Source organism: Peromyscus californicus, unplaced genomic scaffold, assembly GCF_007827085.1.
Source record: "Peromyscus californicus insignis strain IS unplaced genomic scaffold, ASM782708v3 Scaffold_17__1_contigs__length_78620276, whole genome shotgun sequence".
NCBI classification, from domain to species: domain Eukaryota; kingdom Metazoa; phylum Chordata; class Mammalia; order Rodentia; family Cricetidae; genus Peromyscus; species Peromyscus californicus.
Genome location: NW_026294469.1, coordinates 2,572,516 through 2,588,988, shown reverse-complemented (window position 1 = coordinate 2,588,988; position 16,473 = coordinate 2,572,516). Strand labels below are relative to the sequence as shown.

General features: G+C 39.2%; 1 protein-coding gene across 4 annotated transcripts in view; it reads right to left on the bottom strand.

Moving 5' to 3' along the window:
* Rbbp8 (RB binding protein 8, endonuclease) overlaps positions 1-16,473 on the bottom strand; it is a 76,879-nt gene that overhangs the window by 23,014 nt on the left and 37,392 nt on the right. For all 4 annotated transcript variants that reach the window (XM_052741526.1, XM_052741530.1, XM_052741529.1 and 1 more), the window contains 6 exons: positions 10,858-11,033; positions 6,729-6,833; positions 6,201-6,298; positions 3,896-4,008; positions 1,817-2,708; positions 1,612-1,738 (listed from right to left, as the gene is read on the bottom strand). In XM_052741526.1, the coding sequence (XP_052597486.1) occupies positions 1,612-1,738; positions 1,817-2,708; positions 3,896-4,008; positions 6,201-6,298; positions 6,729-6,833; positions 10,858-11,033 (1,511 nt within the window). The remainder of the gene's footprint in view (positions 1-1,611; positions 1,739-1,816; positions 2,709-3,895; positions 4,009-6,200; positions 6,299-6,728; positions 6,834-10,857; positions 11,034-16,473) is intronic.

The window sequence follows — 16,473 nt, the reverse complement described above, 5'->3', positions numbered from 1 at the left end:
TATATGTCTTTAATCCTAGCACTCAGAGGCAGGCGGATCTCTGTGAGTTCGAGACCAGCATGGTCTACAAAGTGAGTTCCAGGACAGCCGGGGCTACACAGAGAAATCCTGTCTCAACCCCTCCATCCTCCCCTGAAAAGAGCATGAAGCAAAATGATACTAACTGCAAGTAGACTGTGGAAAGTTAGTAGTTATAGTATGATTCTTAGAAGAAAAAGGCAGGAATGACAGAGGAAAAACATACAAACAAAAAACTAAAACCAAACATTTTCACTTAGGGACTGAAACCTGTGTAAGGAAAACAACGAAATAATGTGCTTCGGGGGAAATGGAAATAAGCCAATTATGAAAGAGTAACAATTTGCTAATGATAAAAAAAATACTGCATATGAAGCATGGAAGTGGTGAGTAGCTGAAAAACAAAAGGACATTTATACACAGATTAGGGCAAATTTAAGGCCTTGGGAGGCATCTCAGAAGTTAAAGTGCTCGCTGAGCAAGCGTGAGCCCTTAAATGTATGTACAAAGACCAGGCATGGATCCCTGGGCTGGCTGGCAGGCAGCCTGCGGAGAGTTCCAGGCCAATGAGAGGCTACCTAAAAATAAGGTGAACAGTATCTAAGTAACAACATACTAGGCATACACACACCTACACGTGCACCTGTATAGATGTGCACAGGCATGTGTACACACACGTACACACACACACACACACACACACAATATCATGTACAAGATCTAAACAAGAAGTTAACATCAGCCGGGCGGTGGTGGCGCACGCCTTTAATCCCAGCACTCGGGAGGCAGAGCCAGGTGGATCTCTATGAGTTCGAGGCCAGCCTGGTCTCCAAAGCGAGTACCAGGAAAGGCGCAAAGCTACACAGAGAAACCCTGTCTCGAAAAACCAAAAAAAAAAAAAAAAAAAAGAAGTTAACATCTTATTAAATTTGTATCTGTATAAGCTCATAGACAAACGTTTCAATGCAAAGAAAGAAGACAGTATCTAGGTATCTAAGAGGTAAAGAACAAGTTTTGAATGATGAATAACTACTACTACTACTGTTCCTTCAAGACAGGGTTTCTCTGTGTAGCCCTGGCTGTCTTTGAACTCAGAGATCTGCCTGCTTCCGGCTCCTGTGTGCTAAGATTAAAGGTGTGCACCACCACAGCCCAGCGATGAATTATTTTTAAATATTCTGTACAGTTTAGGACTGTGGGTGGAGCTTAGCGATAGGTTGCTTATCTAGCATGTTTAAGGCCCTGGGTTCAATCCCTAGTATTGCCTCCCTCTAAATTACTAAAACCCAAAATCAAACCAAACCCCAGTGGGATAGTTAAAATTCTTTTTAAAAGCTTTTGCAAAGTAAGTAAGAAATAACTATATAAGTAAATCCACAAAACCATCTAAAAATACATATAAAGTATTTAAAATAAAAATTTAAAAAGCATAAGAGCAGAAAAATCCAAGGTAAAATGAAAGGAGTGAGAATAATGCTATTAAACACAGATATATGCAGGAAAAAAAGATGTACCCCCTCCCCAATTTTTGTATAAGGAATGTAAAGGTCACCCAAGTAAGAAGAGGAGCGAGCCTGTTGATAATGCACACACCTTGGTTGTTTGGCAGAGGCTTTGTTTTAGCAACTCTACAGGGATTTAACTGAAGAACTGATGCAGGCTCACATCCTCCATGGACTGATCTGCTTTTTACTTTGGTTGGCACTAGAGAACCAGTACCCTAAACAGAAATGATTATTAGCACCTAAATGAAATCACAAACAATTTTAATCAAACTCTCTGAACACTGAACACAAACCTTCATGTCACTAAGAAGACTCTCTGTCTCCAAACTCTCCTGTGAGCACAGAGGGGTTTTGAAGACAGGCCTTTCCTCTTTTATCTGCACTGATGTTTTAGGGTCTGGAGAGACTTTACCAGAGGATGGCAGGACACATTGCTGTAAACAGGACGCCTCTGAAGGATCTCTGGCTAATATGCAGGCCCCACTCAAGACTTTACGACCTGAGGAAGAGCCCTTTGGAATGGGCTTCAAAGCCTCATAAATAGGCACTTGTTTAAATTTGCTTTTACAAGTTTCATTTCCTCCGTGGCTCTTCTCTTGACGTTGGGCAGTTGCAAACCGATCTGACAGGTCCAGGGGTTTATCCATCACATGGTCTCCATTCATGCAGAACTGGTTCTCCATGGCGAAAGGCAGAGTGTTTTCCTTATCAACACAGGTTTGGGGACAGTTTACTGCATGGTCACTCTCTTCCTCAGTCTTCTTCCTTTTGGATGCTTTGCCTCCCAGTGACTTCAAAGGCACCAAATATTTATCAGTAACAATGTCTTTAACGTGACCAGTACTGCCCTGCTCATCTACGGATTCACTTACATTTTTATTCATAAGTATCTGCTTATTAGAAAATGATTGGCTAATGACCTTGTTCACTTCAGACCTAAGGCTATGATGTGTGAAAAGAGCACTGTCCTCAGACTTTGACCTAGCTTTCTCTGATTTAGAAACAGAAATGTTGCTAAAGGGAGCTGTCTTCAAAAGGTTTCTTTTCCCAATGTCTAAGAGAGAAGGGGAAAAACTTGTATTCAAACCCAAATGAGTTGTCACAGTAGAGGTAGCTCCAAATACAGGTGATGAGACCCGAATAGTAAATTCTTGGGGAGGTGTCTTTGCTGCAGAGTCTGAAAATCTAAATAAATAAAGAATGATACAAGATTTTTTTTAATGGAAAAACAAGATAAAAATTAAAAGACCAGTAAACTAAAAAAACATTTCTTGATACAGAATAGTAAGGCATTACCTACCTATTAGATGATTAAACAAATTTAAGATACAGTCTTGGTTTCTCTTCATTTGATAGAACAGGAGAGGAAAGTGGAAACGAAGTCCACTGAGGACTCAAAAGTCTCTTGTTATTATTAAATCTTAGGAGTAATTCCAAGAAAAAAAATCTTAACTACAGAACTGAATATAGGGCTCGGTAAGTACTCTTAATAGCTATATGATCTTAAACAAGACATTCAACCTTACGGAGCCACATTTTTGTTATCTGTTTAAAGAAGAGCAGGGTAATAAAACTCACTTGACAAGTTATTATCATGATAAACTAAGAGTAATCAAGGTATCTTTAAAAAAAAAATCAAGCAAGGGCCAGGTGGTGGCAGTGCATACATTTAATCCCAGCACTCAGGAGGCAGAGGTGAGTAGATCTTTGTGAGTTCGAGGCCAACCTAATCTACACAGGGAGTTCCAGAAAAGCCAGAGCTACACAGAGAAACTCTGTCTTGAAAAAACAAAACAAAACAAAAAACTCAAAAAACCAACAACCAAAAACAGAAACAACCCCAAAAAACAGCAAGCAAAATGCTTTATCAACTTAAGTATTGTTAAATATTATGAAATTAGAGAAAAACAAAACAACAACAACAAAAAACAAAAACTGGGCTAGAGAGATGGCTCAGTGGGTTAAAAGCACCAACAACTCTTGCAGAGGATCCAGGTTGCGTTTCCAGAACCTACATGGTGGTTCCCAACCATCTCTAACTCCAGGTCCAGGGGATCTCACACCTTCTGACCACTGTTACCTCCTGGAATACATGGTGCACATACATACACACAGGTTCACACACAAAACATAAAATGTACCTTTCACACCAGTTAGTGTTTGGAGATATAGTAATGACTATGTCTTTACTGGGATAAAGCAAGACTGGGAGCTTTTCATGCTGCTTGATGATGCAGGAAAAGGATCTAGATATAGTATCTGCAGCCACTTTGGGGGAGTGCAGTATGGCTGAAATTAAGCCTTATAGGGTTGATGGAGCTACACACAAAAAAACAAACCCAAACAAACACACACTATATGTTCCATATTACCTTAAACTATCCTCACTACTTCCTGCAGACTCCCCTGAAGGCTGCTTTTTGTGATCTCCTTCAAGACACTGGTAGAGCTCATCCCCAAGAGGGCTCGCAGGACCTTGGTGTTCCTTCAATAGTAAAATATGCTTAAAGTTGATACAATGCAAATAAATCTCAAAAGTACAAGAAGTAAAAGAAACCAGAATGAAGAAGTATATAACTAGGGAGTTGTATAATATTGTGAATGTATAAATATCTATCCCTGTATTGTAGACTTTAAAGTGACTAATTTTGTTACCTAAATTTTACCACAATAAAAAAATATGAAGAGAAGACACTACCAATATTTTAATACTTTATATAATTTACTACTGCATAGAAATATTTCAATAACAAAATACATTAAGACGAAGGGTAGAAAACCAGGGTGAATTGAAAAGGATCCTTTAGAGGGCATTCTCAAGATTTAATGTGCATATAAGTCAATCAGGAATCATTAAAACACAAGGTTAGTAGCTCTGAGATTCTGAGCCTATAACACATTCAAGAATGATAAAGATGTTGTTGACCTGTGAATCAGACTATAAGAAAAGTCCTCTGGTATCTTCTCCTTTAATATATTTAATATTTGAACTTGCTAGATTTATGGAGGACAGTAAGGAACTAGAAACTATAAAACATATTTAAATATTCAGAAGCTAAAATTACCCACTATCACTTTTGAGAGTGAATTTTAAAAGGTTAAATTCCAAATGGAATGAAAATTAACTCAAGTTTTAGAAATTCAATAGTGAGACAATTTTCTAAGAGCACATACATATTTACTGGCAAGAGCAAAGGAGGATTATGTTAAAGCTGTCATTTGTTTGTTTTTGTAGTGCTGGTGGTCACACTCCGGGCTTTGACACAGTACACAAGTGCTCTGCCACTGAGCTAAATTCAATCCCCAGTCCTTAAAGATGTATCAAAATGGAACTTAACCTAGCATTTGGGAAGCCCCAGGTTCTAATACCCAGTACCATAAACGAGAGTAAAACTCTGCAGTTTGGGGCTAGAGAAATGGCTTAGGGTTCAGAGCACTGGCTCCTCCTGCAGAGGACTAGAATTTGATTCCCAGCACCCATGTCTGGCAGCTCACAAGTGCCTGTACCTCGTACCAACATGTAGATGTACATATAAATAGAAATAAATGAATAGATCCTTTAAGATTCAACTCAATTCACATCCCAAGAGTCTGTTGCTGTGACTGCATGGAAAGGACAATGCAACGGGCCTTTCTACAGTTCTGTTCTAAGCCTTTATCCAATGCTGACTGGATAAAATTATTTTTCCCTCCTCCCTTTCTTCAGGAGGACTCTCAGGAGCTCAGCCCAGTGGCTGGCTGTGGATCTCTGCATCTGCTTCCATCAGTTACTGGATAGAGTATCTCTGATGACAATTACGGTAGTCACCAATCTGATTACAGTAGATGGCCAGTTCAGGCACGTTCTCCACTATTGCTAGGAGTCTTAGCTGGGGTTATCCTTGTGGATTCCTGGGGGTTTCCCTGGCACCAGGTTTCTCCCTAAACCCTGAAATGGTCCAGGGGGAGGAGTTTGGTCCTACCTCAACTTGATGTGCCATGTTTTGTTCAAGCCCATGGGAGGCCTGCCCCTTTCTGAATGGAGATAGAGGAGGAGGAGTGGATGGGGGGGGAGGGGGAGGCGGAGTTGGGAGGGAGGGAACCAGAGGAGAGGATGGAGGGGAAACTGGTCAGTATGCAAAATTGCTGGGGATGCTGTGAATGTGTTGCTCTGATTGATTGATAAATAAAACGCTGATTGGCCAGTAGCCAGGTAGGAAGTATAGTGTAGGCGGGATAAGGAGAGAGGAGAATTCTGGGAAGTGGAAGACTGAGTCAGGAGATGCTGTCAGCCGCCGCCATGAGGAGCAGGATGTAAAGTACCGGTAAGCCATGAGCCATGTGGCAACTTATAGATTAATAGAAATGGGTTAATTTAAGGTGTAAGATCCAGCTAGCAAGAAGCCTTCCATGGCCATACAGTTTATAAGTAATATAAGTCTCTGTGTGTTTACTTGGGTCTGAGTGGGACTGGAGAAAACTCCAGCTACATAAAATAAATGAAGAAAATGTTAATTAAATAAAATAAAATAAATTTTTTTCTCCTGCTCATTTTCATAGTCCCTCTGTCTCTGTCTCTTCAGCATATCCTACTAGCCTATGCCACTATAACTGGCTCCTGTTTAATGCTTTAAGAATGGATCCAAGTAGACATATCAATAATTAATAATTCATATAATTATCAAACTGATTACTTACAGATTCTTCTTGAACATTAATTCCAAGTGTTTCAGCAACAGCAGTGTCTAAATTAAAAGGTGACTTATCATTGGGATAACTGCTTGTTCCACATATTTCTAGAGTAAGAAGAAAAAAATACTCATTACACAATTTTAGAGAGTAGATATATTTTAAAAAAACACAAAAATTAGGAGAATAAAGGTATAAAAAAAATCAAAAGACTAGGGAAAAAAAAACAAACCAAGGTGGTGGTGGTGCACACCTTTAATCCTAGCACCCAGGAGGCAGAGGCAGATGGATCTCTGAGTTCAAGGCCAGCCTGGTCTACAGAGCTAGTTCAAGACAGCCAGGGCTACACAGAGAAACCCTGTCTCAAACAAACAAACAAAACTAAAACTCAAATCCAAACACCAAACCAAATCAAACCAAAAACAACAGTAACACCAAAAATACCATACCTTTAAAATACTGCCTAATTCTGACTGTTGGTCATTTTTGCCCACCAACAACCACAATCTTAAACTTACAACCTCAGCATCTACTTACTAGAAAGTGGAGAGTGACTTTGATTGCAAGTGTCAGCCACTAGAATTTCATGTTCCTCAGAGTTCTGTGGTGCAGGAGCTAAAGCCTTGGAAATTTTTCTTAATTCTAAGAAAAAGAAAGTTACATAATAAACAATGATAAAAGATACTATCAAGCTTCATTCTGCTAAGTCAAATAAATTTATCTTTAATGCATCACAACCATTATTTTATTGACACAATTCTCCTCTGAGTCTTTAGTTTCACTGAGAAACAAAGTTGCAGGTTAGGATAGTGGGAGAGGGGAACTCAGAACAGGTTACTTTCTTGTGACCTAAGTTACCGAGGAAGTGACAGTTCAGTCACTTTTCTTATATGGGATAAAGCACTAAGTTTACGAAAATGTTGCTGGACCATGTTTCTTTACAATCTGTCCTGAAAGGAAACTGAAACATGCTTTATTGGGAATATTTCTACTGCTTAAATATTTAGTTCAAAGATAACCAAAAGGCAAGGCAAAGGAATAAAGCTGTACTTTAATTATAACTTGAAAATTAAGAAGTGTTAGAAACTTTTAACATAAGTAAATACGATAAAAAGAATAGCACTAATTAAGTCATTCAATCATTTAAAATTATTTTTACTTTCTAAGTAAAAAAATGAATAGAGTAAGATTTAAAGAAATTGTTTTAAAGTATTTATATTATATGCTTGTTTTCTACAATTAGGAAATAAGTCAGAAGACTTTATGGATAAATGACTACTTATAAGATCGCCTGCAGGGGTTGGGGATTTAGCTCAGTGGTAGAGTGCTTGCCTAGCAAGCCAAGGCCCTGGGTTCGGTCCTCAGCTCTGAAAAAAAAAAAAAAAGATCGCTTGCAGTTGTTTTTCACAGATTCATATAGATAGATTTAATCATGATCTAAATTATACAGATAGCTGTCTATCATGATTCAGATCTTGCCAAAACTTAAAGACCAATAAATATTCATTTAAGACATAGGGTCTTATATTTTAACTCCAATTAGATAAAGGATTTAAAAATATTTCTTCTGTTTTCCACTAGATGGTGATAAAAACTCACAAAATGAAGAAAACTGCCAAGTTTTACATTTTTCAAACAATAAAGATGTTAACTATTTTTTATAATTTTAATTTTTATTAAAAATTTTCATATATTTCAATCATGTATTTTCTCCGCCCAAATCCTCCAAACCAATTCAACTTCATGTTTTCACTCAAAAACAAAACAACCAGGAAAATATTTGTTTATAAGACCCCAATCAAAACAGGCTAACTTAAAAAGGCACACACACATACAGAACACCACGGAGCCCGTTTGTGTCTGCTCGCTAACTACTCCTGAGCGAGGCCTGCCTGCAGTGTGGCTGGTCACCCTAGTGACACTCCCCTGAAGAAGACTGGCTTCCCTCCCCCAGCAAGTCAACAGCTGTAAACAGCTTCTCAGTTGGGGCGGGACTTTGTGTTCACTTCCCGTCCTCCGTGCTGGAGTTCCATCTGTTTAAACCTCTGTAGGTCCTGTGTGCACTGCCAGTGTCTGAGCTCCTGTGTGTCAGTCCTGCCTCTGTGTCTGCAAGAAGCTGTTTCCTGGAGTCACCTACCACCTCTGAGTCTACCCATCTTCCGTCTCCTCTTCTGCACACATCCCTGAGCTGCCATGAGTTGGATTTGATAAAGACATCCCATTTAGGGCTGAGTGCCTCAGAGTCTTTCACGCTCTATGTTTTCAGTCGTACATCTCTTTGTTAATTACTATGTACTGTAAGAAGCTTCTCTGATGGGGACTGAACAGTGCTCTATGGGTATAGCAATACGTCAGTAGGAGTAATTTTACTGCTATATTCCTTTAGCAGAGTAACAGTAGCAGACTTTCCTCCCTTAGGTTCATGACTTATCTAGTCTCAGGTTCTTGGCCACATTAGCAGCATCAGGTAGAGGTCCATCCCATGAAGTGGGCCTTGTATCCAATCAAAAAGTGGTTGGTCACTCCCATAACATTTAGCCACTACTGTGCCAGTATACTTTGTAGGCAGGTGTCTGTTGTAGGTTATAGGCTTTATAGCTGGGTGAAAGTGGTTACTTTTCTCCTCTTTTAGTGCATAAAACCTTCCAGAACCATGAATGATAGTCAAGAGGGGTGAAGCTTCTAGTTAGGCGCCATCTCAATTTCATGCTCAATGACGTAAGTGGTGTCTTCAACAATGGGGCCTTACCATCAGGTTGTGGAGAGCAACCAGTAGCCTTGGAAATACCCTGTGATATTTGTGAGGTGGTGGTCTATGAGACACCTTTGGCCAACAATTCAACTAGATGTAACCCATTCCTGGCACTGGAAGTTTTACTTGGTGGCTTAAGATGTCTAGTTGGGACGTTGTCTCTCGCATTATATGGCGACTCCATTTAAATTCCTTTCACATACGTGTGTAGTTTAGGGACCTCTGCAATAGTAGGCTTCCATGTGGCTTTTCCAAGGCTGTTAGTGTTGTCCTTTCCACACTCCTCCCTTACCTGGCCCTCTCATTACCCTCCCCACTTCATTCTAGTCTAGTTTCCTTTGTCTCTTCATAAGACTCACACACTTCTACTTTCAGTTTAAGTGTAATAAGACTTACACTTTCAGAGAATAAAGACCTAATTAATTTTTAAAATTTATTTTACAAATTTGTATGTATGCATGTCTTGCTTGCATATACCTATTTACACCACACGCCCATAGATGTCAGAATCAGATCCCTGAAACTAGAGTTATGGATGGGTATAAGTCACCATATAGGTGCTGGAAACTAACCCAGGTCTTATGCAAGAACAAGTACTATTAACTACCAAGCCATCTTTCCAGGATCCTAGATTTATTTATTTTTACTTCATGTACATGGTGTTTTGTCTGTAGGTATATCTGTGTATCACATATGTGCCTGATGTCTACAGAGACCAGGTCTCTGAGACATTGGGTCTCATGAGACACTGGGTCTCATGGAACTGGAGTTAAGAGAGTTGTGCTATGCTATGTGCTTGCTGGGAATTGAATCCGGGTCCTCTGAAAGAGCAGCCATTGTTCTTAACTGCTAAGGCACCTCTCTAGCCACACAGATCGACTTACTTGTTAAAACCTTGACTATCAACAATGTATTCACTTTATACAAATATCTTTACAACTTAGTAAACCTCCTTCTTCCAAATGTTTCCAATATTTTGGGTTAAGAATTAGACTTTGTCCTTAACTTAAAATGGGCAATAAAAAAACAATCAGTGTCATATCACATAAGCTACAAGTATAAGGCCATTTGAAAAAGTAGTTTTTGAAGCATTTAACCAAAATAGTAAACTGTGATGGAATTAGAAATAGTTTCCACAATCCAGGCATGGTGGAGCATGCCTTGAATCCCAGCACTTGGGAGGCAGAGGTAAGCAGATCTGAGTTCGAGGCCAACCTGGTCTATAGAACAAGTCCCAAGATAGCCAGCGCTACACAGAGAAACCCTGTCTCAAAAACAAAAATAAAAACAAACAAACAAACAAACAAACAAAAAAGGTATATTAAGCCAGTCACAGCGGCACAAGCCTTCAATCCCAGTACTCTGGGGTAGAGGGAAGTACATCTCTTTGAGTTTGAAGCCAGCTTGGTCTACAAAGTGAGTTCCAGGACAGTCAAGGGAACAGAGACTGTCTCAAAAAGAAAAGAAATAGGTTTAATAAAATATATACATTAAAAATTCCATGCAGAGGGCTGGAGAGATGGATCAACAGTTAAGAGCATTTGCTGCTTTTGCAGTTTCTGGGTTTGGTTCCCAGCACCCACACGGCAGGCAGCTCACAACCTCCTGTAATTCCAGTTCCAGAGGATCCAACTCTATTCTGACCTCTGTGGGCTCCAGGCACATACATATATACCTAGACACAAACACACATATAAGATTATGCACACATATTCAGATGAACTATTGCTCATGTCTGTATATAATGCCAGCAGAAAAATACCTTATTAGTCATTTTACTAATGGAGGTTAACTTCAGTGATATCCTTGATTATCTGAACAATGTCCAGCTTCCTTCCACCAAACCAGGATACATAAAACAGTAGGTGGGTACTTTACAAAACCAGCTAAGTAAAATACAACTCTGATCCTTACCATTTGTACATACAGAGTGCTCCAATTTAGTATGTGTTTGTTCTATGTATCGGACATGGAGATTCTCCTTTTTTCGTAGCCGGTTAGTGCCAGAAAATGAAAAGGATGTTATTGGTGAATCTGGAATAATGTTTTCCTCACATTCAAGCTCAGCTACTTGATCCTGTTGACCATTTCTGGAGCAAAATGACAAGTTGAAAGAGAATGAATTCTGTAAATATTTATTAAAACATCTACTAAATAATGTGTAACTATAGTAGAATATAAATACAAAGATATAAGAGACGCTATCCCTTGCATCTAATGTTCCAAACCCAGAGACTAGAGAAGTATGCAGATAAGTCAGTACAAGGTGGGGAGTATCAGCAGAATTCTTAACCTAACTGAAACATCTGAAACTGAAGGAGACAGTGCAGACTGCAACATCGGAGGCCAAAGTAAAGGTGTTTCAAATGACCTAGAAAAGCTGGGTTTGGATTGAGTTGTATGACCTAATGACCTATGCCAAACCACTGTTGATCTTATTAACTAATGAACAGTACTATTCTGTCAGCCATTTATTTTTTAAAGACCAAACTAGTTATATTATGAAAATTAACTTGTCACTTGACTTCAAAGAACTACTTAAGAATTTTATAAACTACAATCAGCAGAGACTGACAGAAGGCCAGCAAGACGATTCAGTAGGTAAAGGTGCATGTTGTGTGAACTGGCAACCTGAGTGTGATCCCCACAACACATGTAAAGATGGAAGGACTGTACAAAGTTGTCCTCTGGCCTCCACAGGTGTTATCATGTGTCATGTGCGCGCACACACACACAAATTTAAAATAAAATAAAAATAACTCTAGGACAAAGACAAATGTTTCCTAACAAATATTTATACTTTAATTTCCTGAATAAAGTCAGTATTATTTGTTATCTACAATTCTATAATATATGATAAAGGACAACCTTAGAGCTAATATCTAATTAATTTTTCTAATTGATAAAAATGACTATATATATGTATACACACACAGGCACATACATATGTATATATGTTTTGATATGTTGATACTATGGAATGATTTAATCAAGCTAACTAGTAAACTCACTTTGTAAACCCATTTTATAAAGTAAAACATTTAAAACCTATATTTGTACCAAACTTTAAATCTACAATGTGCTATTATTTTTAGCTACTTTTCTGTGCACTATATTTAACATGTAATTTTTAATAATTTAGTAGTATTCTTACTCTGTCTAAAAAGTCATATGAGAAACCCTTGCAAGTTAATGGAGTGTAAAACTTAGGTGACCTGGCTTGAACTAACCCTAGCACTGTCCGCATTCTCAAGAGTCATAAAAACTCAACCAGCAACATAATGAGTCACAAAAGAAAATCATTCTGGCAGGTCTGTTTACAAGGGGGTGGGAATCGCAAAAGAGACAGACAGACAAACACCACCACCACAACCCCCAAACACTGCAGCCCTATCTAGCAGTGCCTCTGGCTATGTAAACAAGCACGAACTCTTACCCTCTTCCACTGGACAGAGGAAGTGCAACCTTTGTTTTACCTGATTTAATTGAAGTGTTCCTGTCTCATTCATTTAGTTACGCACCTGCCACCTTCCTCTAGCTTTTCCTTCTGATGATGTCAGTGTTCCCTGTTGTTTTACTCGGAGTCTACCTCTTAAAACTCCATCAAAGCTGTTGTAGCTATTCGTTCTCAACGAGCTAGGAGCCAGGGTTTCTCTTCAAAAGGGGTCTAATCTAAAAGTTTTTAAAACTCAGCTTTCTCCTTCACTACTTTGAAGAATTTATATCTCCAGTTAAAACATAATTTGAACTCAATGTTATATAGCCATCATGCTGTTATTTAAATTTTCTCATCAAATTTGAATCAAAGAACAAATAATTTGATACTTTAATTCCTTAGAACCAACGTAAGTTTATCACAGAAATAATTCAAAGGCTGATTTTTAAAAGTAGAGTTATTAGAACAATGTTCTTAAGGAATGCTTCATTGAGTATCTGGCTACTGGAAAATCTGAAAATGACCTTCTTGACACCCTCTCACTGCAAACAATAAACAAAAAAAGAAACACAAACTTGGTGTGAACACAGACTCCAGTCACCAAGTTATTATTAGGAGTAACACGCTTCAGGGTTTCAACCTCAGGCATACTTTGACCTTGATACATGGCATTGACAGAAGTCACTTAAACCTGTGAGAGACAGAAAGCTCAAGAGAATAGAAACGAACCTGCTATATATCAGTGGGAACAGTAGCACATGGGAGCCACCCCAACCTAGAGTTATGAGGCAAACCTAGGAGAGTGCAAGAGCACAAGAATAAATGCTGGGGGGCCACTAACATGGCTCAGCCAGTAAAGGTGCTGTAGCTAAGCCTGGCAGCCAGAGTCTGACCCGGGTCCACACAGCAGAAAGAACTGACACCCCAGTTATCCTATGATTACTACACACATGGACACACACACACACACACAGAGTTTCTTTTCGATTGCTGTGATAAAACAGCATGATCAAGGGAGTTTATTTGGGGCTTACAGTTTCAGAGTTAGAGTCTATGGCCATCATGGTGGAGAGCATGGCAGCAGCAGGCAGGCAGGCATAAAACAGAAGCTGAGAGCTCACATTTTGTGAGTGAGACTCAGCCGCCCCAGTGACACACCTCCTCCAACAAGGCCGATCTTTTCCAAACAGCTCCAACTAGAGATCGGTATTCAAATAGATGAGCCTTTGGGGGCCATTCTCATTAAAACCACCACACATACAAATGTAATTTAAAATTTAAAAACAGGAATAAATGTGTCAGAAGAGAGAGAATTTGTGCTTTGCCATCTACAGGGTGACACTATGTACAGGCAGCCTACAGGGCTTTTGAAGTCAAGAGTGTCTAGTCACACTGAGGAAGTTCTCTAACCTTCCTGCGCTCAGCTTTCCTTATTGGCTGACTAGGCATGCTTCTGCACTTCCCTCTTTTCTTTTTATGGGAGGTTTGTAAAAAGGAAAGATATAGCTTAGTTCCTCAAATGTAAGCCAGTATTAACCACAGTGCTATCTCAAAAAGGGTCCTAAGCAGCGAGGGAGATGCCTCAATGAGTAAACGGCTTGCCACACAAATATGAGGACCTGAGTTTGGAGTCCTAGAACCCACACACACCTAAACACAGGACATGTGTTTGTAATCCCAGGGCTCCTAATATAATATCGGAGGCAAAGACAGATAAATCCCCAGGAATTTGCAAGCAAGCTAGCCTGGTATAAGTGGCAGTGACTAAGAAGAGAAGGACAAATGCTTGAGGTGTGTATCATTTGTTTGTGTGTCCTCTGACAGCTACACACAAATAACTGCAGACCACAGCTGTTCTGACACACAAGGGTATCATATCAAAACACACACACACACACACACACGCACGCACGCACGCACGCACGCACGCACGCACGCACGCACACGGAGGGGGGAATGAAAAAAGATTAAGAAAACATTAACAAAAATTTAAAAAGGAGCCAGACTGTGGTGGTACACGCCTTTAATCCCAGCACGGGGGAGGGGGAGGGGGGCAGAGGGAGGTGGATCTCTGTGAGTTCGAGGTCAGCCTGGGCTACAGAGTGAGATCCAGGAAAGGTGCCAAAGCTACACAGAGAAACCCTGTCTGGAGAAACAAAAGCAAACAAAAATTTAAAAAAGAACAAAAGAAAGGTGTGTGTATAATAAAAGGTTTCTCCAATGAACTATTAAACCATGTCTCTGAAATCTTGCATTTATACTTAAAATAACAAATTTGCAAACAGAAGGCAGAGAAAAGATAAACTAATATGTATGTTTGTTTTTACTTAATATTGTCCAAACATACATAAGTAAATAGAAACAAAGATAAGGAGTTGGCAGCCTTGCTCTGTGTTTAGATCCTACCTGGATCACTGAGCAAAAACTTAAATGGCACTCTGAAGAGTCCTCATGAAGGACAGCCAACAAGTTAAAGAGCAAGGTGGGCCAGGCAGTTGTTTTCTGAGGTACCAAAAGTGAAGTCAAGTAAAACAAGAAGAGTCATGTTTCAGATGGTCCCAGAAGGTGAAGCCGTGATCAGCAGTGTGACTCTAAATAAGCTTAGAAAACACTCTAAACATTTCATCTTGTCAGATATAATTATTCTTGGGAAATAATGAACTTGCACCAAAACTATCCAAACAATGGTTAAAGACATCATACAACAAATTCACTTTTAGAGTCAATAAAATGAATCCTCTGAAATTCTATATAGACTCCTTTGATCCAAGAGAGCTCAAAATCCAGCTTATTTAATTATTTGCTTTCTGTGAATGATAGAAATGGTTCTTCTTCTTTTCTACTGAATAATTTCTTACTGCAGTTTCACTTAATAATTATCTTGCCACACAGGAAATCTGTAACATCAAATTCAGCTCACATGAGTGAGGGGAATTCAGGTAGTCATAGAGTGACACCATGGTGTATCCGAAGTCAGAGGAAATGATGTTGCCTTTGTAAGATGATACTTGCTATTTTTAAAAACTGCTAACCAAAAGGAGAACACGTTGAGGAGAGCAAGTTACTGAAAAAGTTGGCTCAAGACAATCACAACTGTCTTAAATCTCAGAAAAGTACGAGAACTATAACAGATTTTTTAAGATCCATTTTATTTCATGTGTATGAGTGCTTTATCTGCATGTATGACTTTATGCCAGAAGAAGGCATGAGAGCCCACTACAGAGGGTTGGGAGCCACCAGATGGTTGCTGGGTCCTCTGGAAGAGCAGCCAGTGCCCTTAACCACCAAGTCATCGCTATCTCTACAGCCACCCTCCTACACTGTTTGGAGTTTGTCTATGTGACTATTATAGTGCTTTTTAAAAAAACAAGATCAATGACTAACAGAAAAAGTCTGTGTATTTCAGAACACTAAAAATAAATTCTATATTAATTAGAATTAACATTTAAAAAACTTATTTACTGTATATATGTGTGTGTCAGAGTGTAAGCATGTATACTACATGCATGTAGGAAGCTGTGGAGGTCAGAAAAGAGCACTGGATCTCCTGGAACTGGAGTTAGAGGCAAGTGAGCAGTTATGTGTTCTGGGATCTGAACCTGGGTCCTCTGCAAGAGCAGTAAGCAGTCTTAACCACTGAGTGCTCTCTCCAGATTGAGAACTAATGTTTCTATCAAGTAAATGACAATTTAGTTTCAATATACTTAACACACTTTAGGCTTTTAGGCCATCACCCATTTAATTCTGTGTAATCTCTAAACACTTAGTCTATTATCTATTGGTATTTAAAGATGCAAATAACAAGGCTAATACTTTCAAAGCTAATGTATCATAAGCTACATGTGCTAAATCATGTTGTAGCAAATAGGTATATGTCAACAATAACCTATCTGAAATCCTTGGAAGAAATATTCAGATGTATTTTTAATGAAAATACACAACACACGCAGATTACAACACACGCAGTAAGTAGAACGTAGAGGGGGTTGTCGGTGCTTCACCCCGGGGTGGGGGTGGGGATGAGGGTGGGGGTGGGATGGGGATGATGACACCACAAAGACACACACCACCCCTTAAGCCCTGGGATGAGAAGT